Here is a 26,140-nt window from a genome sequence, read left to right on the forward strand (position 1 = left end):
ATTTTTAAACAACATGAAGGTGAGTAAATGACAAATTTTTCAATACTAGTCCATCCACTTCATGCATCGATTTTCCAGTTTCTTCAAAAGCGAAATACTTCACTGTAGATTTATTGTGCTGTAGATTTAGTGCGATGTCCATCTAAAAACAACTTTGCACTGCGAAAAAAAAAAAATTCTTCCTCAGTATTTAATTTTTCTTCCTCAAGATAACAAGTGTTGTTTTCTGTAAAGATTTATCAAAATTAAGTGACTTTGTTTCAAACAGTCCGCCAAACCGGCCCTTTAAATTAAAGTTAATTTTTTTACCCCACTGGCAGATTTAAAGAATATATACATTTCTCAAGTAAATGTATCAAGATTTAAGAATGTTTAGATATTTGTATTTGTAAAGGTAGACAAAAATACTGAATGTGCTCATAGTATGTGGAAATGGGAACCATTCTAACTACACACAAGCTCCAAAATGGACCACTATCAGCACTAAACATAGAGGTGTAGTGAGAAAATCTGTCCATATACAGTAGGTCGTGGCCTAATTTTGAGGCTTGCAGCTTGAAAGAGATAGAGAGATTGAGAAAGACACAGATGGAGAAACCGGGAGCAAGATGAAACCGTTTGACATTTATAATTCTGTCCCTTGATAGTGAATTTGCTCAGCGGGTATTGTGTGTGTGTGTGTGTGTGTGTGTGTGTGTGTGTGTGTGTGGTAATGTGGTGCTGGTCCATAGCAAGGACCGAGAGCAGTGATGCATAGAATTATTGCTTGCATTTCTGCCTCTACATTTTGGAACTGGAATTGGAATTGGAGCATTTTGGATAATAATCATTTTGATATGTTTATAAATTATGCTGTTTGGATATTCAGGGATTTAGAAGTGAAATACAAGGCCCATTTGAGTGATACCTGAAACTTGATGATCTGACAAATAGTCATATTTTTCTTGTAAATATTGTTGGGCATCATTGCAAGGTTGTTGTACTCTTAACACAATAGAAAGGAGAATTTTATTTCTTGTGATGGTCAGAAACTGCTCTTAAAGGGATAGTTTTCCCAAAAATGATAATTCTGTCATCATTTACTCACCCTCAAGTTGTTCCAAACCTGTATGAATTTCTTTCTTCTGCTGAACACAAAAAAAATATATTTTGAAAATGACAGTAACCAAACAGTTGATGGGGGCCATTGACTTCCATAGTATTTTTTTCCCACATACAATGGAAGTCATTGGTTATCGTCAACTGTTTGATTCCCCATATTCTTAAAAATATCTTCTTTTGTGTTCAGAAGAAGAAAGAAATTCAAATGCAAATCTGAACAAATGATCAATCGAAGGAGCTACATAAATGCCGTCTCCGAGAGAGGGGGTGAGAGAATTTTTTTTCAAAACATTGAGGGTGAGAGAGAGAAAAAAGGTTCACAACATTTAAATAGACATATCAAGTAGTAGAAAATGTGTATATTCTGTATCTTTAGATTATTACTCTTGACAGAGAGCTGATTTGGTTTCTGAGAGACTCGTTGATTTTCAACTTTTAGTTGATATTAGGCTACTCTTGCCAAGCTCTCATTTCTGAGAGACTCACGAAGATGGTAACGCGGCCATTTGATTTGCACTCAATTCATTTATAAACTTTACACTCATTCACTTCACACACTAATTATTACATAGTGATGATAGAGTTTTATGTATAATATTGTGCTTTCCCCTGGCTCACCTCTTATCCTGAAAACAAGAGGAGTGACTGTCAGCTGAACATTTCTTCTATTATTTGGCAGAATTATTAATTATTTGTTTTGAAGCCATTATTCGTGCCTTTTCGAATAAGGTATTCGGCTTCAGACACATCCAGATTATTCCTGCCTGGCTGTTCAGTCAAATTAATAGTCATTACATGCATGTCACTATAACGAATCATTGTATGACTTCATGCATTTCACATGTACTTACTAATCATTATATTTATTAAACAATCATGTAATTTAGACATTTAATGACTGTATTGCATCTCATTCCATACTCCATTTCTGTCTCCACCCACCTTCTCTCATTAGAGCCCATTTTGTGTGACGTTGGAGAGTTTCTGTGCGGAGACCAGCTGACCTGTGTGTCCGAGAACTGGCTTTGTGATGGGGAACCAGACTGCCCAGATGGTTCTGATGAAGTTCTGGACAAATGTAAGTAACCATTACACCAATCCACAATACCTCAAAACAGATCATTATGTCCTAAACATCTCTACATTCCCATATCTCCCATCGCCACAAATCAGCATTACCCTGCACATGATTATGTTCCTTGCCTTGTTTAATTCCAGGTTGGACTTCACATGCAAAGTGCTAGGAATGGTAGCTGGGCATTTTAGGGTGATGAAAGTGTCCTGATTTTAATATTTAATTGTATTCACGAAAAGATTGATCAGTTTATGCTAAAGCCGTGTGCCCAATTGCTTCCTGTTGATGCAGGGCATTTCCAGAACAGCTTAATTTATAACAGATTCCAGGCACAGTGGGTCAACTATTCTCACCACTGGTATTCTATTATCATTTAGATTAATCATGTTCACTCTGTTTTATTTATAATGCTTTAGAATGGATTCCGGGTGTATTTATCGTGGGGATTTTGTGGAGCTCATTACCATAGATTATGTATCGATAGGAAATGCATTGCAATCTGCAATCTGCATTTCACAACAAAATGTGCAGTGGAATTTAATGTGTTTTGGAAGCCAGCACAGACTACTATCGCAAGAGTGTACTAACAGCACTCCACTGACATGGGTAATTTTATTCATGTGTTTGTGCATATTGGGCACCCTGAGGTTACTGTGTTGCTTATGATAGTGGGGTAAAATCAGTGAGTAAACTATGCAGCCCTCTTAATCCAGAAAGCTGTGCACCATTTTTGTCATGTCATTTATTTATTTATGTATCTATCTATGGGCCCTATCTTACACCCAGCGCAATGCAGCGCCAAGCACGACGCAAGTGTTTTTTGCTAGTTTCAGTCCGACGCAGTTATCATTTTCACATTGCCACGTTGTTTAAATAGCAAATGCTTTTGCGCCCATTTGTGCGCCCATGGGCGTGCTGGTCTGAAAACGAGGTGTGTTCTGGCGCATTGTTGACACTTTGCTATTTTGAGGCTACAGAAATAGACTGCGCCATTGATCAACTGAAACCTGGTCTAATGTCAATGGCGCAATATTTTTTTATGTGGCGGGTCTACACCGCGCGTACACTCTGCTTATTAAACACACAGGGACGCACAGCAGCACACAAACATGCCAAATATTTAAAATAAAAGGATTACAATGTAAAAGATTATTATTGTGTACATAAAGATATGGTGGAATCCGGCTTGTCCCGTAGATGATCTGCTTAGGCACTTTTACCTCGCACAGACGGCTTCGGTTTTTCCACTATCAAATTCCGTCATGGCGCGAGCGCAACTGGCGTTAAAAAGGAATGGGAGATGAGACTCTGATTGGTTTAACACATGTAAATCCCAAAACACATTACTCATTAAGAGAATAACCCTTTTAGACCATGCGCCTGGCGCGCAGACCATTTTTCCCATCGTTAAACTAGCAAAAGTGGATTCGGACACGCCCTAAGTGTACTTGCACCATGCGCTTAGATCGTTAAAATAGGCCCTATGTGTTTAAAACGGGCTAATCATATACAGTTGCCAAGGATTGAAACATGCGCATAAGAAAAAAGTCATTGTTTTGGTAAAGATGATCCATTAATGATTAAACAAAAAAAGTTCCCAAAATGTTACCTGTGTGGGGTAATGTGCCATCTGCTTCAACTAATGTTCATAATAAGCTTTGTGCAGGAAAATGCAGGAAATACTTTGGAAATACACTGGTCTTTTTTAAGTGGAAGCCAATGTCTTTTCCAAAGGTCTGAGGGAGCACTGGCAAAGCAAAATCCACCTTTCAAAGAAAACAATAAAAAATTTGGTTCCCACATGAATTTTGTGCACTTGAGAAGCTACCTCAGCCACATACAAGTCTGATCAACTACTAGGACATAGTAGTTGATATTTCATTTTCAAATACTTAATATTTTCCAGCAGCCATGGTGGTTAGAATGTGGTATAATAAAATCTTAGTTCTGGGTTATTTTTTTATTTTACTTTTTTTATTTTATTTTTTTTACTTAATTTTGATTAACTCATTATTGTATATGGTTTTACTTGAAGTGTAAATTTCTCACATATTGCCCAATTATTCAACTTACCCCTCGACATTGCTTTATATCTTGTTTCCACCACAGAAAAAAAGGTAATTGTGTCTTTTTATCTCGCAATTCTGACTTTTTTCAGAAAAAGTCAGTCTTTTTTCCCCCTCAGAATTGGACTTTATAACTTGCAACTGCGCGTTTATGTCTCACAATTCGGAGAAAAAAGTCAGAATTGCATGATATAAATTTGCAGTTGCGAGAAAAAAAGTCAGAATTGCGAGTTTTTATCTTGCAATTCTGACCTTTTTTCTCGCAATTGCGAGCTTATGTCTTCCAATTCTGAAAATTTGCAAAGTCAGAATTGTGAGATAAAAAGTCGCAATTATTTTTAAATTGTTTTATTCCGTGGCGGAATCAAGCATCCGTAGTTTTCACTGAATTTTTTTTATTTATTAATTTGTTTATATTTTTTTATTTACACTTTCTTCTAATTTGATTTGATAGTGGATATCCTAAAACATAATTTGATGCATTAATTTCACCTCTATCTTTCTCCTTGACTAGAGGTTAACGTAAAAAAAAAAAAAAAAAAGTGGCACAGCTTTCCCCACTTTGTTTTGACTGCTTTAATTTATCCTCACCTTTTTATGCTAAGACACTTCATTAGTCTTCATAGAAAGGACTACATTTATTTAAAGTCTTCAATCTGAGACAGAACTGGCATTCTTCTTCATTGGTTAATTATAATCTTCAAATTAATTGAAATTTTCAAGCATCCTATTGCTTCAAAATTTATGAAAACCATTTTAATTGTCAAGTACAGCTCTAACTAATGTATCCCTCACAGTGGGACTGTTTGTATTATACTGTCGCTTCTAATATTCTTCAAGTAATACTTGCTTGAGAACAACTTAAACGACTGTCTACTTGTTTTCATGAATTGAATCTAATGATATAGTCATACTGTAGAAGCATTCGCCTCTCCACACATGTCTCCAGTTGCTTCATTTCATTATGTTCAACTCTTAATCCTCTTAGTTTTATAATAAGATTAACCTAGACTGTTTTCAATTTCTGAGCCTATCTGTTACCTGATATTAAGTCCTTGGTTTTCATTTTATAGTTACTGTTTTTGCTGTTCCATTTTCTGGACTGTGCATATTTCTAGTTTTGGCGTGCCCAAGTTCTGCCACCACAGAGAAATGTAATCACCACATTCCCAGGGCCTCCAGGGAAGGGCAGCTGCACGTTTTCAGTGCCACATGGCCAGCGGGAACCTGGATAGGCTGGCCATCCAGCTTCCCTATGGGACCAGCTCGACATCTTGGGTTATCAGGGGAGCTGGGAGACAGCCCACTTTCCTGTAATGAAGAAAAACGTATTGCAATGACAGTCTTGGAGCGTTCCAGGCACATCATGCTGCTACTTATATTGGTCAGTGGAGTATGTACAGTGAAAGTTTTGACATGAGTAATGAGTAGAATGACCATATGGCCGCTGAAAGGAATTGCGGAAAGATTGAAAGCTCACTGAAGAACAGCTTTTTAGGATTTTAACAGAAAGATATGGGTCATTTCAGTGCTCCTGACTCTGTTCCATATGCTCTCGCCTTTTGTCTTGAGTGCAATGTTCTTTATCAGGAAATACAAAGACATGCTTCAGTGACAAATTGCTCTACTATTCCCCCCACCTCCACCCCTCCCTGAAGTTTGAATTGAACAGAGAGAGTAAGAGAGATTGATTTTTGTTTTGTTCTCATTTTTGTTCTGGGCAAAGCATTGACTCACAACACTCGGAAGGCAATGCAGACTGTGATCCACAAGGCGAGCAGATGATGTTCTTGTTTTTGAAAAGATGACAGCTGTTTTCTTTAGACATCTGTCAAGTTAAGTATACATTACTGGCCCTTAAATCCTCCTTTGATCAACTATTCTTCATAGTACCTTGGTTAAACTTTAACAAAAAGCTCTACGTAAAATGTATTTACTCGGAACACACGAAATGCCAGTTTTTCCCCCATTATTTTATTTTATTAATGTTTTGTTTTTTTCATTTTCATACGTTTGGTTAAGAGTTATTCTCTATATCAGTGAGCACTTTTTCTGATCTCCCTGAAACACCTTGACTGTAGTCTTTAGTTTTCTTCCGGGAACGTATCACAATATCCCTCATTTAAATAATTCCCGCCCAAGACATAGGAGGACGAGGCATGGTTGTGTTAGTCGTGTGTGGAAACTTGTGGTTATGGTAAGGGGCGTGACATTTCCGAAACACGCTCAAAGCGGTGGAACAATCACAACACACTGGTCCAGTCGACCAGTCAGAACACATTGTTCTTTTTCTGAAAGAGGGGCATCATAAAGACCAGAGCTAAAAACGTTACTGACAGACTGGGAAGAGAAGTGCTGCAAAAATATAAAATATATAAAATATTATGTTTTTTTTTGGACATTCAAGCATAAAAACCTATTCTAATAGACCCCAAAAACAAAATCAAGACTTTGTAAAAGGACATAATATGTCCTCTTTCAAAAAAAACAAACAAACAAAAAAAAACATTAAAATATTCAGTATACAAACGTTTAACTAGAGCTAAAATAAAAATTTTGCTGAATGTTTCACTGTCCCTTTCAAATTAATGTAGATATATTCAGCAAAATTAAAATATACAATATATATACAATTATATGAACGTCAATAATGATTATTTGAATGGCATTGTAAATATCATAACAAAATATGTACATTAATTAATATTGTACAATGCGTGTAATTTTAGGCTTTGATTAAAATGCAACATTCAGTTTTGTACAACGGGGTCCGTTGTCTTTCTTTGCACTGAGGGCACTAGGCTTGAAAATGATTGACCCCAAAGCTAAAGAGTATATCTCACAATATAGCAAAATTGGATGGGGGTTGCGTAGAATTAAAGGGCGGTCTTGCAAAAATAGCTAGTTGTCTCTTTCCATCTAAGATGCATAGAAATGCGTTATGGATTTTATGAGCACACCTCTCAGGGCAGTTTCTTATGGCCCTCTCATACTGAAATAAATGGAGAGTAATGTGCCTATTCCCCAGGAGAACTGACACCTGCAGAAAGGAGGTTTGAGAGGTAATGTAGCATAGCATCTTGTTATTGAGCTGAGGGACAGGCATTCTGCATTATGCAATATTTACCTCAATGCCCGCCTCTGAGCACAGACTGAAATGCTAGCAAAATAGACTGTGCGGGGGACATTTATGAGATCATCAGATGACATTTAACTTGATTAACATCTTTTGAGCTCTGTGTTTTATGAGGGCATGTACAGTGCATTTTGGAAAAGAAAATACACTGGCATTGCTTTAGATAGAAGCATTAGATCTCTTACCTAAATGATAACAATACATCAGCCCTGGACTTTGGTTTTAGGAGAGAGTATTGTGCAATAGTTTGGGACAATTTGTCATCTGGACATGAGCAGAATGCTGTTTAAGTACAGAGCACAAGCTGCTGATATTTTTTACTTGTGATTTTTATATTGTCTCACAACATCAAGACAAGAGCTAAATCAAAGCAGCTTATTATAAGGACAGTTACAAATTAAAGGGAATTTCATTATGCTGGTATTTCTCATTTAATTTTCTCAGTTGTTAGATACAGTTAAAGCCCACGTATATGGACATAAAATGGTGCAATTTCTGTGTTTATATGCGTCCATACAGGCTGATTTTAAAATGTCCCTACCAATTTTGAAACCAAATCTGTGCCGTTAAAATCATGACAAATTGCCCATAGGCAACAGAACTCCAAAAGCAGCAAGTGGTATGTGATTAAAGAGTAAAATGGGTTTTCATCACCTTATTGTGGCTATCAAAATATATTAAATATATGCGTGTGAGTGTGTATAGCATATATATCCTAACTCCAGACATCCAGGGGGTTTGGCATGTAAGCAGGGAGCTTTGGAGATGATCCTTTTAATTTAGTGTGAGCCTCTGTGCTGTGAGAGCCAAGCTGATTCACTTCCTGTGGATGATGCCATCTGCTTGGGGGCAGCAAACAAACAGACAGACCAAACAAAGGCAAAGCTTTCTTCACTGTCTGTGCGTGAAGCATGCAGAGTTGGGTGCAGCTTAAATAAGGTTGAGACTTGATTTTATTTTCTAAATTGAGAGGTAGTCCGATGTGAAGGTTTGCAGTGCGTATGTATTTTAGCTCATAAAATCATAGCTGGCTCATTTCTACTGTGCAGTATTTTATTATATATGGTTTAATGTTCTGGACAAAACATTAAAATATTTTTTAATGTAAATAAATGTATGTATATATATTTTAAATATATAAATATTATAAGTTAGTTGTCTTTTAGTTGCCACAATTAAGTGATTCTGACTTCCCTCAAGTTCCCTGGTTACATTGCAGTAAAAAAAATAAAAAATAAAATTAAAGGGGTCATTGGATATTATTATTATTATTATTCAGTGCTGTCAATTGATTAAACAAATAACTAATTAATCACACATTTTTTTCTGTAATTAATCGCAATAAAAAAAATATTTTGTAATAAATTCAGTTACTCTCCAAATTCATGTAGAAACCACTTAAATACAATATATTTTTTTTAATATTTGTTGTAATGGCATTCTTTTTATGAATGAAGGCCAGTATCACTGCTACTAATACTGCTACTGATGTCTCTATGAAATTGATAGCTTTCAATTATACTGTAATGTTGAATGTCTATCATTAATGTTTTTAAAAAATGTATTTAAAAAAAAACATTTAGGCTTTAAAAAAATACTTAAAAAATGCTTTAAAGCTACAATATACTGAATATTAAAAAAAAAATTGCCGCTTGGGGTTGCTAACCTCTTGCAATAACAAAGGCTTAGGTTGATAACCCATAAGCAGAATTATGGAACTTGTCGTCATGCCGATGGATCTAATAATTTTTATGGAGGAGTGAATACATTGATGTTTTTACTGAAGCAGGGCGCGATTGCTAATAAGAGACAGATATCAGCGTCACACCCGAGTCCCGCCGATATAAAGGAATAAGGACATTTCATTCTACCGAACTACCCGCAATTGCTGAATTACCACTCACACAGGTCAGTTTATTTGACGAATGAAACTTGTGAGGTAATGCAGCGCTGTTTCATTTGGTCTACACTATCATACTAAACTGCATCTGAGTGTGTTGAAAGTTATAATGTTATTCTATGTGTTCGTTTGTGGGCTGTGTGAGACTAGCAGTAAGCTAGATCAACATTAGAATAACATACTGATCATATTCTAACATTTCATCATGTTGAGCTATATAACATTGAGTTGTTTTATGTACATTTGCTCACCTGTCTAATAAAGTACATGCAAGAGCGGCGTCCATGTCAAGTCGTGATTCGTGAAGCTCTGTCAAGTCGAAGTTACTCGCGGACGTGGAGCTCTCGGCATCTGGAAAACGCCACGCCGATATTGATCCTCGTTTTATTTCTCCTTTTGTCCCAAAGTCTGCTTGCCATGGTCCATAATGTTTGAACGAAACAACAACAGTGTGAGAGTGCTGCTAGACGTAATGCAGTTGTCCATGTCTGTCACCATAGTTACTATGGCAGTACAAGCGGAAACCAGGGATAATGCGGATATTACGTCATTGACAGCGACAATGACCCAAAAAAATCTTTGGAAACTTTGGGGATTTTGTAAGTACACAACTGCAGGAAATATATCGCAATGTGCAAGTGATTTTTTTTATATTTTATTACAAAAATATTACATATTCTACCTTTAAAAAACTTTTAATTTAGTGAACTTAAAACAATCTTCACATAAACTCATTATAATAAATGTAATATTTGCCTGTGGCCTTCCTACCTGTCTTAGAGGTAGGAAATATACAGAAATTTAATAACGTTATCAAACACTTTACAGTCTTGACTGTATAAATGATAAATTAAATATAGAATATTCCTTATTAAAGCTACAATTTTCTCTGCTATTTCTCTGTTGTTGTTCTTTGATGAACATGAATGATAGACATCACAGCAACTGGTTTATTAGACTGCTGTCACTTTAAGATCTGCTGCAGTCCCATATGACTCGGATCTGACGCGCATTTAATTTTCTCTCACAGTTAATTTAAGTTGTTAAAGTTGTAAGGTGTATACTGTATCCAGTGTAGACAGCGTCAGTGATTATAATGGGTTCTATTTGCTTTTGATGCGAAGGCATGCGGTGTGGGCACGTGTCAGCCGTTAAGCAAATGCATTTGCCTGTGTGATGTCACAAGTCCCCAAATATCAAAATGAGCTGTTTTTCTCTGTCTGTCTGTCTCTGTCTGTCTATCTGTCTGTCTATCTGTCTGTCTGTCTGTCTGTCTGTCTGTCTGTCTGTCTGTCTGTCTGTCTGTCTGTCTGTCTGTCTATCTATCTATCTATCTATCTATCTATCTATCTATCTATCTATCTATCTATCTATCTATCTATCTATCTATCTATCTGTCTGTCTGTCTGTCTGTCTGTCTATCTGTCTGTCTGTCTGTCTGTCTGTCTGTCTGTCTGTCTGTCTGTCTGTCTGTCTGTCTGTGAATTTACTTTGATTCCCACACTTATACATAATGATAAGTTTATTCACTCATCTCTATAATATTAATGCTATATCAGGTCTGGTTACATTGAGTTTGTAAATATTTTTACTATCTTACTATATTGTGGAATGCACAATTTTTCTTGGCAGTTATTTTGCTTCCATAGTTAGAGATTCTCTTTTTTGTCTTGACAGATCTTTGACTTTCACTGCCGTCTTCTCTTTCACTCCTCCGCTTTTGTTAGGGACAAAATCACTAGCTTGTCACCAGCAGCCTTGTGAAAAGAGCATATTTCAACACCTTGACAGCTTCGCTGTCACGATACCTCTGGATGACATCAAACTACTAAAGCCTACATTAGCCCCCTGCTGTTGTCGAAGAGAACTCTGTTGGTATAAGCTAAGCTTAGAGGCAGGAGAGCAAACAGATGGTTTTCATTCAGTGAAGAAATTGTCTACTGTGAGGCACAATAGCATAGGGACCTTCACCTTCCGCAGTAATGATGAAACTAACACCTCGACATTGTAAATAATTTGTGCCTGTATGTTATGTGGTGGCAGTTTAAAACCCTTTCAAATAAATTCTCAGTTAGACAAATAGAAAACTAAGTATAGGTGCATTATAAGATTATTCTAGACATGTTCAACTGATCATCTATCATGACTAGTACATACTCAACATTGCTTTTGCCAGAGCTACTGTATCTGCATATCAGATAGCTTTCTAATCTCTAGTATCTAGTATCACCGACTTTCATTGTTAATTTCATATATGAAAATGAACAATGTTTACTCGTTCTCCATATTATCTGGAGCGAGTATCCCCACCCACAGACAGTCGGATCGACAGAGGGTTATTAACAGAACAATACAGGTCTACACCATTATAACTAAAAATTTGCTAAGTAGTATTTCCTACTAAAGCATGGAGGTATTTGACTCTGGTTAGTGTATCCCAGTGCATATGGGTGTTGAAGTTTTCCAATATATTTGGCCAAAGGGAAGACAACAGCCTTTTTTTTTCTCCGTTTTCACTAGTCAGGTAGTGCCGATTACATTTTTCCCCCTGCCTTTCTGCTGTAGAGGCAGCCGAGTTTTATTGAAAGCCTATTTTGCCAGCTGTAAAGTACTGTGAAGTATGTCTTTCTGTGAAGTAAGACAGTCTGATCTCATTAATATTTGTTATTATTCATTCGTAATGTTTACTTGTACAATTTTCTACATTTGGACATATACGCATGTACATATACCTACAATGAGATCACATTGCACATGACCATATGAGTTTTGTTGGAAAAATCAACCTACCAATCAGCTTAATTATAGTTGTCTTTGCAGATTAAAGGGATAGTTCACCCCAAAAATGTTATTCTGTCATAATTTACTTTATTTATAATAACTTTATTAATACTCTGTCATGATTAATTATTTTATGTAAGACAAATGGTGATATTTTGAAGAATTGTGGGGTCCAGATAAATTTGGACCCCATTGACTTTTTTTGTGTGAACATTTTAACATTGAAAAAAAGACTTTTTTTTAAGGACTGCATCTTTAAGATGGCAGGAAGTGGTAGACAATTTAATTGGACAACAGTCATATTGTATTCAATGAAAGTCACGAAAGAACATGCATTTCATCATCCATTCAGCGGTTTGGGTGACCAACATCCCCTGAAGGCAAGTCGGCATAACAACATGGTGGAAAGCACAAACAGTAGCCTATTTTCTTTAAAGGACAGGATGCAAATTGTATCTTTACAATTATTAATATCATATAATCATTTCCTGTATGTGGATCCTCTCTAGTATATCTGTGCATCTCTGTACCCCGCGTGGAGCTCGAAACTGCGTTCTCCTGTGATTTTATTGAGTTGGGACCAAGCCAAGGGTTATTCTGTGTTCATGAGTACAGTACATTTATTCCCAGAGTAATGGACTGGCAGACTCGAAAACAATGCAGTAAAATATGTCCTTTGCAAATAATTGTTTGCAGAGAATTTTTTTTTTCTTTTTTGGCTCGGTTTCTCTAAAGAAGCTATGCATTATTTATGTGAATGACATTAATACTAAGGTGTTTCCCCTGGAATAGAGCCCATACTGTGATCTACATAACAACAGACATCAAAAGATTGGGGTATATAAATTCTTTCGCCTTTACTATGGATCCAAACACAAAGCCTTCTGAATGCATCGTGTTTTTGAAAGGGACTGAATAGCAGTGTTTAAAAATGCATGGAAGTGTGAATGTGCCGATTCTCCTGCAGGGGCTTTGGTGTGATGTATGGACACTTTATTGAGGAGTGAGTGGTTTTGAATGTGATGTATTAACATGCGGTGCATTGGAAGGCATAGCCCGGCGGAGGAAGTGATGGCTCCATTTCATAGGATGTTGATTACATTACTCCGTGATGATGAATTAGTTTAATTAAATCCAGCCAATGATTTACAGAGGATACATGCCAATACATGGTGAGAAACAATGGGCTCTGTGCATGTTACTGCCTCGTGGACTTTCTTATTGAAGTTTCTGTTCTTTTATTTTTAGGGGATAGGGATGCTGTGGTGTAGTAGTTAAGGTTCAGGTGCTGGTCACTTGAAGGTTGCATGTGATGTTTACTATGCTATGAAAGGCCATTTTGTAAACAGTTTGAACACTTGTACATACTTGTATACTATATCATATATGTGTGTGTGTGTGTGTGTGTGTGTATGTATATATATATATATATATATATATATATATATATAGTTTACAAGTATGTACTTATAAGTATTGTACTTATAAACATTTCAACAGTGATGTATATTATTGATTGATTAGCTGATTGATTGATTGATTGATTGATTGACTGACTGATTGACTTATTGATTGATTGATTGATTGATTGATTGATTGACTGACTGATTTATTGATATTGTAATTGATGTATTAAGGAATTAAGATAACTGAACATCAATCAAACAATAGCACATTATTTGTTTATTGAGTCATCTAGAATGGCTTGTGAGTAATTAGAAAAACATACCTGGGCAAATTTCTGAAAAGTGAGTGTTTAATTCACCCTTCGCAGGGAATTTGATTGACAGGCGATCTGACCGAATCCGGCATTTTTGTCCGACAAAGCAGTCAGGAGAGTTAGTAGATTAACGTCGGTGGATTTAAACTTGAAAAATGGTGTGTACTGACGTCTTTCTGCGGTTGAAACAACATTCCTTGTGATGTTCATTCATGTTTATTTGATGCTATAAATTAACTAAAAGGAAGAGATGATCGGTTCACGAGCAGCTTTGATTGAGGCTCTACAGCGATCTGTCACGACACATTAAAGAGCCACAAAACGACATTTATTGTTTACATTTCTTTTAAAAAATGGTCAAATTTGAAAGTCGAGACTTTGTTTCAGATTAAAAGTAACCTGCTCTGTCCTTTCTGTCAGTGCGTTGTCAGTGTTCTCTTTGCTCCGCGATGTATTTTTCTCTGCATGAGAACCATGGTGTGGCATGAGAGCGGCATGGCTTGTCGGACATAGTAACAGTTGTTAAAGGGGGCGGGTCTTTGCCAACGGTCAATTGGGGAAAGCCACAAAATCATCATCGTCATCCATAGACCTTAATAAGACTGTCAGCTGTGCCATTACAAATCAAACACATCCTCATCAGAAATTACCGCCTAGTCTTTAAAATCCAATAAATCGAAGTGTTTTCATTAGAGCCCCACATATGGACGTGGAAGGGGAGGCATGTGAAAAGTGTCCTAATGTAGAAATAACAAATGCGGACAGTGTGGCCTGAAGCTAATCTCTTTGACATTTGAAGATAAACCCAGGTGGACATGGGAATGAATGCCACTGCCTCTTGGAACCAATTTTAAGAACACAAACTCTGCACCCAATGTAAATGGCGTATGCAGTTTCTTAGAGTAGAAGGAGGGAAATTACAATGCTTTTCTCTTAGGATAGTGAAAAATACACAATGCCACTACACATACAACAGCTTGACAGATTGCTGTACTGTTGCCAAGAGCATCAACAAGAGGCTGATAGCTAAAAGAGCTAATAACCAGCAAGAAAGAAGGAATTCAAGTGACATGTTTGTACATAACCACAAGGGTTGTGGCTGCTCAGTCAAAGGTGTCACATTTTTAGAGTATTTCAATCCTTGTTTGTACGAGTGAATTTAAACTAGATTTGTGTATCCTGAAGGAAATAACTAATGTTTACAAGTCAGAAAAAAAAGAAAAAAAAGAATATTGTTGTGGTTTTCTGTAAGTTTTAGGTTTTCAGCTTTGGTTCTGTTTAAATGAAAGCCAGCGGTCACGACACATTCGAGCACATTCCATGTTGTATTATTCTGCAAAATGCCTTTGAGATTCTAATAAAAAAGAAAAAAAAGAATGTCATATGTGACCCTGGATCACAAAACCAGTCTTAAGTCGCACAGGTATATTTGTGGCAATAGCCAACTAAACATTGTATGGGTCAAAATTATCCATTTTTCTTTTATGCCAAAAATCATTAGGATATTAAGTAAAGATCATGTTCCATGAAGATATTTTGTAAAATATATATTTTTGTGAGTGGATGCAGCACAATCACCAATAGAAATGGACTTTAAAGGCGATTTTTTTTAATATTTAGATTTTTCTGCACCCTCAGATTCCAGATTTTCAAATAGTTGTATCTTGGCCAAATATTAAGTATCTTAGCCAAGTATCTTAACAAACCAAACATCAATGGAACGATTATGTATTCAGCTTTCAGATGATGTAGAAATCTCAAAAAAAAAAAAATACCCATAAGACTGGTTTTGTGGTCCAGGGTCACATATACTGTAGGTTATGGATGATATGAGGGTGAGAAAATGATAATAGAATTTAAATTTTTGACTGAACTATCACTGTAAGTATGATTCCAAATCGTAGAGTGTATAATTTCGGTCTGAATACCAGGGACCACTCTGGCAAGGTTTTCTCAAACTTATGAACAATCAATCTGCCAGTAACGTTAATGGAATGTTTGTTCAGAGTTATCTGGTCTTTAATAATGTTCTATAAACGTTAGCACAAAAACATTATGTATACATTGCTCATGGAACTTAAAAAAAAAAAAAAAAAAATTAGTTGGCTGTTCTTTTAAAGCTTTTTAATGGTTTAATGTATAACCAAGAAAAAAAGAAGCTGCTAAGAAGATGACCAGCAAGATTGTGTTGTGATTTTCTCATTTTCTTCCAAGCTTTTATGAGGAAATATGTTCTTTCAAATCACTTTAAAGTGTTGCAGCACAAATATTAGCCTTATTTGCATATATATGAACATTGCATCTAGGGGCATGTCCTCTTGTGCTGTATGATGTATTAAATAAACATATTGAGACCTCAAATTCTGAAAACCCCATATGGAGGCCCATATGATCATCCCTTCTGAAAACGAGACAGCACGTATACCATGGATGGAGCTATATATGGTTGTTTTGTCTTCTGTTGTAGAGCTGTCTTTTAGCTTGTGTTTTTATTGGACCTGAGGCTTTTCTTTGGTTCTTAGAGATATTGGTGAAAGTGGTGCTCAAAAGACATGCCCAGGGACCTCATGTACTGCGGACAGTTTGCTTTTCTGTCCAAGGTCAGTTTTAACCTGGCTTTTCTTTCTCAAATGCCAGTGCACTGAACATTTCAAATGTCAATGACCTAAAGCAAGGGAGGGGAAAATACATCACTGTGTAGGAGAGAAAATGGAGATAGCAGAAAGGATAAAGGGAAATCTTCTTATGGTAAACAAGAAATGACTTTAGGAGTGTTTAATGTGGGAGTTTATTATACAATGTCAGTGATGTTATACAAATATTGGTAGAGCCGTACACATAATCATGTGAGAATTACTTGATTTTGTATGTTTGTGACCTTAGAAAAGGACCATCATATACAGCTGCCTGTTATTAAGAGATGTACATGTTTTAAAAATCAGATTAGTCTCAGATATGCACAGTATGTTTCGCAGTGTAAATGCTCGTCTCTGTCGATTATGTTGTTAAAGTACAACATAAAAAAAAAAAAAAAAAAAAAACAGACTTCTCTTACATTAAAGGGTCATGAAACCCCCTGTTTCGCAGCAGTCAGTTCTCACTACAGGTTTGAAAAAAATGCTACAAAAGGGGACATGATGAGCTGCGGAGCGGAGGGGGAAGAGGGGAGACTGACAACACAGCAACGCCTTCAATTCAGACAGTTTTGTTTCTCTCATTAAAAGCATCAAATCTTCACACAAATGCACGCTGGAAATGACCATTACACACAACACAATATACACATGGTTTAATTGTCTTCTATGATGTTCTATAAACATAACTATTAGGGTTTTTATGACCCTTTAAATCTTTTGTTGAAGAATAAAGAAATGAAAATTATTAAACTAAATGTTATGCTTTTATTTATTTATTTATTTAAATATGTATTCATATTTACATGTAATCATATACATTTTGTTGTGCTAACAACATTGGTTTTGAGATTGAAATTTCGCAGGTATTGGTATTGACTACTGAAATGTTGCCATTGCGTCAACCCTTGTGCTTTCCATGGCAAATTTTTACTCATTTTCCTTGAAAGAATTCATTATTTTAGATTCCTTGATTAAAGAGACAGAATGGATGATTTCATATGAAAGCCTTTAGTTACACATTAAGTAGATGGATTAGCAACTCCCACGTGATCTTTCCTATTTCACAATGAGAAAAGTGGGTAAATATCACCATGGTTTTTTAATTACAAGCAAAATGTGAGGAATAGGGAAAGGGACTGCAGGAAGGGTTTATTTTGGCAGTGGACAGTCTTTAATGTGACATTGCACCCATTCCAGCAAGTTAATGAAAAGGCCAAATGATCCAAAATGTTCAGTTGTCAAGGCCCTACTTTGTATGGAGCAAGAGTGCGGACTCCATCTGTATGCTTATTGTTCAGTCCAAATCATTTGATTTCCTGAGACTCCTGGTTTCTTTGGGCACCAAATTGAGGCTCGTATTTACATTTCATCCTGAAGGCCTTTTAACACCAGAGCCAGACAGCTGGCATGGCAGATGACCTTGGACAGTAATGAATTCGAGTGAAATAATGTGTGTATTTGTAAGAGGACTTAAACTGCTTTTTTTATATATATATATATAGAAAAAGGTATCAATGCAATTACACCAACTTTAGACTAGCTCATCTTTTAGCACCAGAGGTTGAATAACAATTTAGCACCTGACCCTGCCTTCTTCATCCTTATAACTCATTATTCAGTAAGCACTGAAATGCAATTGTTCGTTTGTTATCTTTTTTCAAGTGAAACCTGCACAAAATGTGATTCCAATAAAAAAATAAAATAAAAAAATAAATAAAGTGATAATTTGATCTGTTTGATTTAGACATGGGTCTAGCAGTCTTGTGTAGCCAGGCCTTCTATGAGACTCCATAGCAGCTTTCATTGGCCAAGGACCACCCAAGAGTGGGCCTGACTGACATGTAAAGCAACCAATCACAGTTTGTTTTGTTCAGTGTCATGTTTAGGGGTGTGAAAATGTAAAGTCGATGCCCCTACAATAACAGGCCGGCGTGTAAAACTCTTGGACATATTTGAAAGAGTCTAGGGGGAATATTCACTAACAGCTTGCGCCAGTGCATAATATGTAAATACTCAGCAATGGTGTTGACTTTTTGTACATGGTTTGTCTTAAAGCATATTGAAAATGCCACATAGACATATAAACAACGTTAAAGGCTTGATTTTCACCACAGGGGGACTTTAAACCGGACGCTAATTTGCGCTGCTCTTGATTGTGTTGGTCATTATGGAAATGATCCAGCTGCTTCTGTGTTCTTTAATTTGCGCGTTATCAGATTAGTACAGTTCCCTTTCGAGGGAACTCGAACTGCGTCGATACAACACTTTGGGGAACGCCCTTAGCGTAAAGCATCTGAAGTATGAATGAAACTAATCCTGATTGGTGCGGCATCATGATGTAACGTGATGGCATACACGGAAGCTACAAAGGGACGCCGGCACACAACAGAGTTAACTTTTTGCTCTTCAGCAAGTGCTCTGTGTCAAGCTGTCTGTCCTATTTGGTATAAGGTCTGCATTGCAATATAGAATCTAGTGGCTCGGATCACCCAAGGCAGCGCGTAGATTACGGATCTACACATCGGTTTCCAGCGAACGCATGCTGCTCTGTTTGCCCCACAGGTTTGCGGCCAGGCAGCGCTCGTGTCTGCATAAAGAATCGTTTCAACCAAACCCTGCTGAAGAGCCGCTTCAGGGGATCGAGAACGAATCTCGAATAAGACCTTAAATCAGTCTCGAGAGGCTGGCTTCCTTAGTAGAATATGTCAAAGCATGGCAAGACCTGCTAAATATTTCTCCTTGGGTCCTGCGCAAGCATTCCAATATTGGGTTCTTCCGTTCGACCTAGCTCTCTCCCCTCGCACGTTTACCAAATGCATGGATAGAGCTGAAGCTGAGGCTTCAGGGTATCAGGGTGCTAAATTATTTCGATGACTGGCTTATTATGGCTCAGTCACAAGAGCTGGTAGTTCGGCATCGAGATGCCGTCCTTGCCCACATCCAGAGGCTTGGGTTGCGACTCAACATGAAAAGAAAGCGTGTTGGCACCATGTCCCTGGGAGTGGTGTGGGACTCGGTCACGATGCAGGCACAATTGTCTCCTGCACGAATCGAGTCCATCCTGGCCATGGTGACCAGGATAAAGCTAGGCCAAGCCATCACTGTAAAACATTTTTAGAGAGTGTTAGGGCCCTGCAGTGGTGGTTGAAAACCAAGGGGGTTTTCCCCGAGGGGAAACCTGTTCCGCATGATCTGGGTTACGCGTAAATGCATTCGTTCCCTGCTTATGTGGAAAAAAGCTTGGTTTCTGTCCCAAGGCCCCTTGCTGGGAGCGTCATGTCGCCGGAAAGCCGCTTCGACAGACGCCACCCTCACGGGCTGGGCCATGGTCATGGATAGGGACGCAGACAATATGTCGGTGTTCTCCTACTTGATTCATCAGGGGGTTCTGATATCGTGCCCTCTATCCAGATTGGCGCATCAGATCCTCCTGTGGTCCCAGGGGAAACCGTTATATCTCAGAGTAATGCACATCCCAGGGGACCAGAATCAGAGAGCAGGCATCATGTCGAGGCAGGGGCTGAGGCCCGGGGAATGGAGACTTCACACCAAGGTGGTGAAGGCAATATGCAAGAGGTTCAGCCCAGTGGAAGTGGATTTGTTCGTGTCTCGAGGGACGTCCCACTGTCCACTGTGGATTTCTCTCATGCCATGGTACAGACGTGGCCGAGGCTACGCCTGTACGCTTTCCCCCCGATTGCTCTGCTCCCCGGAGTTCTGGAGAGGGTCCGTCAAGACGGGATCAGGTTGCTTCTAGTTGCCCCGTACTGGCCAACCCGGGTATGGTTTTCAGACATCATAGCACTCCTGGCAGGCCAGCCTTGGCAGATCCATCTGAGGAGGGACCTGCTTCCAAAGCCCGGGGGCTCAATATTCACCCTCGTCTAGACCTGTGGAAACTTTGGGCCTGGCCCCTTAGGGGACTCAGTACCTAGAGGCTGGCCTGTGGGCTGGAGTTGTTCCAGAGCTCCTTCCACGAGGAGATTGTACGGTCTAAAGTGAAATGTGTTTCCACTTGGTGTAGAGAGCGTGAGGTGGACCCAGTTAACTGCCCGGTTGGCTTCAGTGCTGGAGCTCCTCCAAGATCGCCTCTCGGCTGGTCTTACCCCGTCCACACTCAAGGTGTACGTGGCTGCCATTGCGGTTTTCCACGATCCTCTGGGTTATGGGCCTCTGGGCAGACATCAGATGGTCGTACGTTTCCTCCGTGGGGCTCGGATGATGAGACCTGCGGCTTGTACCAGGGTTCCCACATGGGACCTGACAGTGGTTCTTGAAGGGCGGGTCAAGGCCCCCTTCGAACCTTTGGAGTCGGCTGAGGCCAAGAACCTTTCCCTCAAGGTAGCTTTTTTATTAGCTATTACGTCTCTTAGGAGAGTAGGAGACCTTCAGGCACTCTCTATATCTCATGGGTGCCTGAAGTTTGCTCCAGGTGACATTAAGGCTATCTTGCATCCCAGGCCTTGTGTATCAGACATTCAGACAATGGTCTGTGGGCTGAGACTATATGTAATTCCAAGGTCATGGTTTGATTCTGAGGGAATGCCTAAACTGATAAGATAAGTTTTGGATAGAAGCAACAGCCAAATGCATAAATGTAAACAACATATTCAGTATAAACTGTTACTAATCTCCAATGCTTTTTTTTTTTTTTTTTTTTGACAGCTCTCCTACATGCAAGTACCATAAGCATGTGTTTTCCGCCTCCACTTTTGTGAGTTTTCTCATGATGGAGGATGTTTCGCTACTAGTGCTATCTGGCTTCTAATTCGGTACAGGGTGAAGAGAAATAATTTCCTATCATCCTTCAACTGCACAGACGCCATCTGTGTTATCCGGCATGGTGCATCTGAAACTCCTGAATATTCATCTCTCCCTCTCATCTGATTAGATTAGTCCCCAATCAGTTTGTGAGTGGAATGATTCTGTATTTGACAATGCAGTTTTATTAGGATAATCACAGTTTGTCACAGCCCCTCACTCCACTGCGTTAACAGAGCAATGCATGTGACATGTGCCTCCTCAGTTGTTTTGCTGCTGTATTTACTCATGAATAATGGAAAAGCACATCATGAATGCATAATTAGATAGATGTTTGCCAGTATATCTGTACAATTTTAATTGAAAATTAGCATGGATATTAATCAACATATTTGTGCCCAGAAATCCCTCTGACACTTATATCTGCTGAGTCATGTATGCATGTAGAGTGGCTGTGGATTGAAACAAATGATGTTTTAATTGAAAAGGCTGTCTTGTATCTTCTCCTCCAACTCTGAAGAAAAGCCACAAGGTTGTGAGGTTTATTAGCCTGCCTTTTGTACTCACATTTGAAATATGAGTATGCAAAGTTGAGGTCACTTACATTTGACTTTCCTTAATTTAGAATATCCTTGGGGCTCAGAAAGAGGTGGACAAAAAAATAATAATTCTGCACATTTCCATGACAGAAAAAAAAAAAAAAAGTCTGTGTGAACAATGAGATGCTTTTGTGAAGAGATTGATTGTTATTGGAAAGCAGAAGTATGCATTGGCGAGTAAATCATACACTTATTATATGTTAAAGGATGACAATCCCCCACTAAACGACCCCCTTAATTATGGCGTCATTTTATCTTATGAATTCGAAATGAAAGCCGATGAATAACCCCGACTCTTCCGGAGGATGTTTTCAGTGGTGCAGGATCAGAGCTCGGAGGAAACTGGGACTCCGGAGATTTGTAAGGGGTCCTGTCACACAAGCTATAAATCTCACACTAAGTGGCTGTGTTGCAGTTATGGTAATTGATACCAATGTAGTTAAGGTGCAATGTGACATATTCACAGTGTGCGAGATGGAAGTCGATGTTTCACTTAGACGTGTTTTATGTGTTCTTGTGGCTGCTCAAGCAGATGAGGGTCACCTATGTGACTCATGAATCTTTAAACAGCTGCTTGGTGCAACCGTGTCAATAGATATCTCTGAGACTTTGGCTCCATATCTCTCTCTCTCTCTCTCTCTCTCTCTCTCTCTCTCTCTCTCTCTCTCTCTCTCTCTATCTATCTATCTATTTATATATCTCACGTACTCACTCACTGTGATTTAGAATAGCTTAGCAGCGTATAGCCTATATGTAAGTGTCTGTTAACTGTACAGAGGAATGCTTTCAAATAAACACATTTGCATTTGTGGCTGCATTTACAGACTGTTGATATATATATATATCATAATTTGAATAACTTCAAGAAAATTCCTTTAAAATGGTCTCTCTCTCTCTGTGTGTGTGTGCAATTATTTGATCAAAAACACAGTAAAAACAACAGTAATAAACTTTTAAATAATATTAGAATTAGAATTAGAATAAATGCTTAATTAATAAATGCTTAATAATAAAATGCGTTCATAAATTTGAAAATATTATTTATTTCTCTATTGGCAAAGCTGAACATTTCTTATTATTATCATGAGGCTTGTTAACGGCTGTGTTGCTTAATGTTTTTTTTAATCCAATATATATTTAAAAATCTTTTGTAACATTACCAATATCTTTACTGTCAAGTTTAATCAACTTGAATGTGTGAAGTAGAATAAAAGTAAGAATTTGTAAGAATTTCTATAAATATATATTTAAAGGGGAAATGAAACGTCCATGCTTTGGCACTGGTAGTAGCTACATATATTAGAAAAATCACCTTGCCAAAAATATTATTTTAAAAAGTTGTTAAAACCACAGATATGACAACATTATTTTCGTAATTTCTAGCTAGCGAGTCGCCATTTTGGAGTGACGTCACAGCCTACGTAACGGGGTTGGTTGGTTCCGCTGGTGAGTGAAGAGAGTGAAGCGTTACTGGACCGGACTGAATACGCAATTGATTTGAAATGGAGGAAGACGAACTTGAGAGACCTGTTGAGCCCGTGTGTCCCATTGCTTATGCATTTGAGTCGATACGGCGTGGGAACCGAGCAGTGGTACGTCGCTATGTCGAACAGCCGGTGATACATGGCCGTAGCCAGCTATGAGGTCACTTTTTTTACATTCAAAAATAAAATTTCAAGCTCTCTGAATGATTAATTAGCCTTTTAAACCACCTCATATGAGTGTTTGCAATTCATTTTGCTGCGAGAATCTAGCGCAGTGAACGGGGCTTGAGAGCGCATTGTGAGGGCGCGGGTGCGATCCAGTGTTGCCAGATCCACCTAATGGAAAGGTGACAGTAGTCTTCTGGACTTGTTTTTCTGATTTAATGTCACACTTTAGGAAGTTATTAAAGTGATAAGTTGCATGTTAGGGTTCGTGATATATTAATCTTATTTCCAAAACACAGGCTTTGAACTTATTTCGGATTATTATAAAAAAAAAAAAAAATTGTTGCTTGTTTTTCGTAGCAATATCTGGCAACATTTTACTGTCGGCATTATAAAAAAAAAAGCTTATAGAAAAACTGTAATTACCACATTCGGTAAGACAAACGCAATGATCATCGTGATTATCTGTAAGAAATGTATAACACTATCAAAAACAATAGCATAATACAGATCTGTATGTTACAGAATGAAGCAGGAAGACGGCTTTTTTATTGAAGAGTAGGATTGAAGAGTAACGTTAGTCCACACACACACACACACACACACACACACACACACACACACACACTCATACACATACACACACACAAGCTATAACGTTAGCAAATAGCCTGTAAATAGTTTGTAACATGTCTGTAAAATGTAAAACATTATATTGAATAAAAAATTATTTCACAAACATCTACAGTGTGCAGTTTGTTAACATAACGTTAGACGTCGTCTTTTTGTCTGGTACTAAGTTAGCGTTATTTAGCTAGTTCATGCTTACAGCTGTTAGCTAACAATGACTGTACCTAACGTTAGTTGTTCGCTGGTTCGACCAGCACATGCATCTTGTTAACGAGCCAGTGTGATGCAAACATGTATGAGAGGTTTGACATGATAATATGATAGCAGATGAACGCTTTTTATGCGTAGTTTAATGTTAAGTTTTATGTCTTTCACTGCGTTTTACTGAACTCAGCCCAGAGCCTTTAAAGCCAACCAACCCCGTGACATCACATGTTAGAATACTGCACAATGGTGGCGCCCTGGCCGCCATTTGTCATGTTTCTTATATAATTGTTGATTATAGTGGAAATCCATTTAGTAAATCATGTAAACTTGTTTGACTGCTTCATTTCCCCTTTAAAATATAATTTATATATAAAAAAAACACACTGACATCAAACTTTATTTAGTTAGTTTTTGTTGTTGTTGTAGACATTTCTCCTTTGAAACAACTGCCTGTTTTATTAAACTGGTTCTGCAACCTCATTGCATTGCAGAACTTTACTTTTACAGTACGAGATGTATTGGCTTTATCCTGCTAATTAAATTAACATTCATTAGGATAGGTAAGAGGAAGGATGAATTGTAAATGAGAATCCTGTGCCCATTCTGTGAGCCATTTCTCTTAAAGAACAACAGACAGGAAATGGTGCTGAAGGAAAGTTTTTGCCACAAAATTAAATCACTGGCAGTGCATTTTAAGCTAAATTCAATCAACTGGATTGTTCCCCATTTTCATTTGCATCCCTCAAAGCTTAGCAAATTGAAACAAGTGACATTTGTCTGAACTCCGTAGATTTGCATTGAACTGTCTCAGTAGTTATTAAAAAAATTACTGACAGTGCAGTGAAATTGTGCAGATGATATGCTTTTACAAAATTACACCATACGCGCATGTAAACCATCATTCTCTCCTGTTCTTTAGGTACGGTGGAGGTGATAGTCAGATGTCCCCTAAATCACATACAGTGTATCGGGACAAGAAAGTGCATTCACTTCAACAAGCTCTGTAATGGGGCGAAAGACTGTGAGGATGGTTTTGATGAAGGAGTCCACTGTAGAGGTGAGTACCCTAAAGTAGGCCATTATAATGTCTGTAGAAGATATTAGCTATGCAGGCACTGTACTGTGATCTGTCAAGATCAATAAACTCACAGTTTGGACACCATCCGCATTTATTCTTATTGCCTAATGCCGCATATTTTTACATGAATTGGCTCTAGTGGAAGGGGAACAGGTGAATGACGCAGCAGGTGTGATGTTGGACACACTCTACTCTTGTTCACAATCATCCAAGCCACAATAACAAGCAGGTGGAGCCACCTGGACTCTGTGATATGACAATGCTGACTCAGCAGTTGGCATTGGGTGGATGCCTGTTAGTTGAGGCGACGCACCTCAGGCTGGCCAAGAGTGTGACCTTTGGTGAACTGGAAGAGTGTGGCACCCAGCTGGGCAGTGCCAGGAGCATCTGATCCTGCCCTTTGATCCAGAGCCTGACTGAAAACAGGCCATTGACCCATTTAACCACACAAGATTATAATGTCAGTTGGATTGCTGGGGTTCCTGCAGAGAAGCAACATGTTATTTAGTCTAGAGAGTAGTGGAAGAAAAGTAAATACTTTTGTATTGCTGGAGAAATGTGACCGTACATGTTTTTAGGTTTCATTTCACAGCGAGATCCAAAGGTTTGTTTGTTTTCTTACTTACTTGCATACTTATTTACTTACATATTTACCTTATTTATTTATAATAAATATGGCACATTTAAATCAAGCGTAGCGTTAGTTCTGGCAGGTCACATTAGTCAAGCTCGCATCAGCTGACTCTCAGCTGATCCACGTCTACCTATAGGAATACGACGCGTATCACTGTATTCATATAT

The 26,140-nt window shown here is 38.0% G+C and overlaps 1 protein-coding gene across 5 annotated transcripts in view; it reads left to right on the forward strand.

The window, feature by feature from the left end:
• Nucleotides 1-26,140, forward strand: part of lrp1bb (low density lipoprotein receptor-related protein 1Bb) — a 295,311-nt gene that overhangs the window by 82,803 nt on the left and 186,368 nt on the right. For 4 of the 5 annotated variants that reach the window (XR_014207575.1, XM_082175929.1, XM_082175930.1 and 1 more), the window contains exons 2-3: nucleotides 2,057-2,179; nucleotides 25,181-25,318. Coding sequence is in view for 4 of the 5 variants with exons in the window: in XM_082175929.1 (XP_082032055.1) it covers nucleotides 2,057-2,179; nucleotides 25,181-25,318 (261 nt within the window). In the remaining variant the exon portion in view is untranslated. The remainder of the gene's footprint in view (nucleotides 1-2,056; nucleotides 2,180-25,180; nucleotides 25,319-26,140) is intronic. The other variant, XM_082175932.1, reaches the window with a different exon arrangement.

This window comes from Leuciscus leuciscus (assembly GCF_965113295.1).
Source record: "Leuciscus leuciscus genome assembly, chromosome: 7".
In the NCBI taxonomy this organism is placed as follows: Eukaryota; Metazoa; Chordata; class Actinopteri; order Cypriniformes; family Leuciscidae; genus Leuciscus; species Leuciscus leuciscus.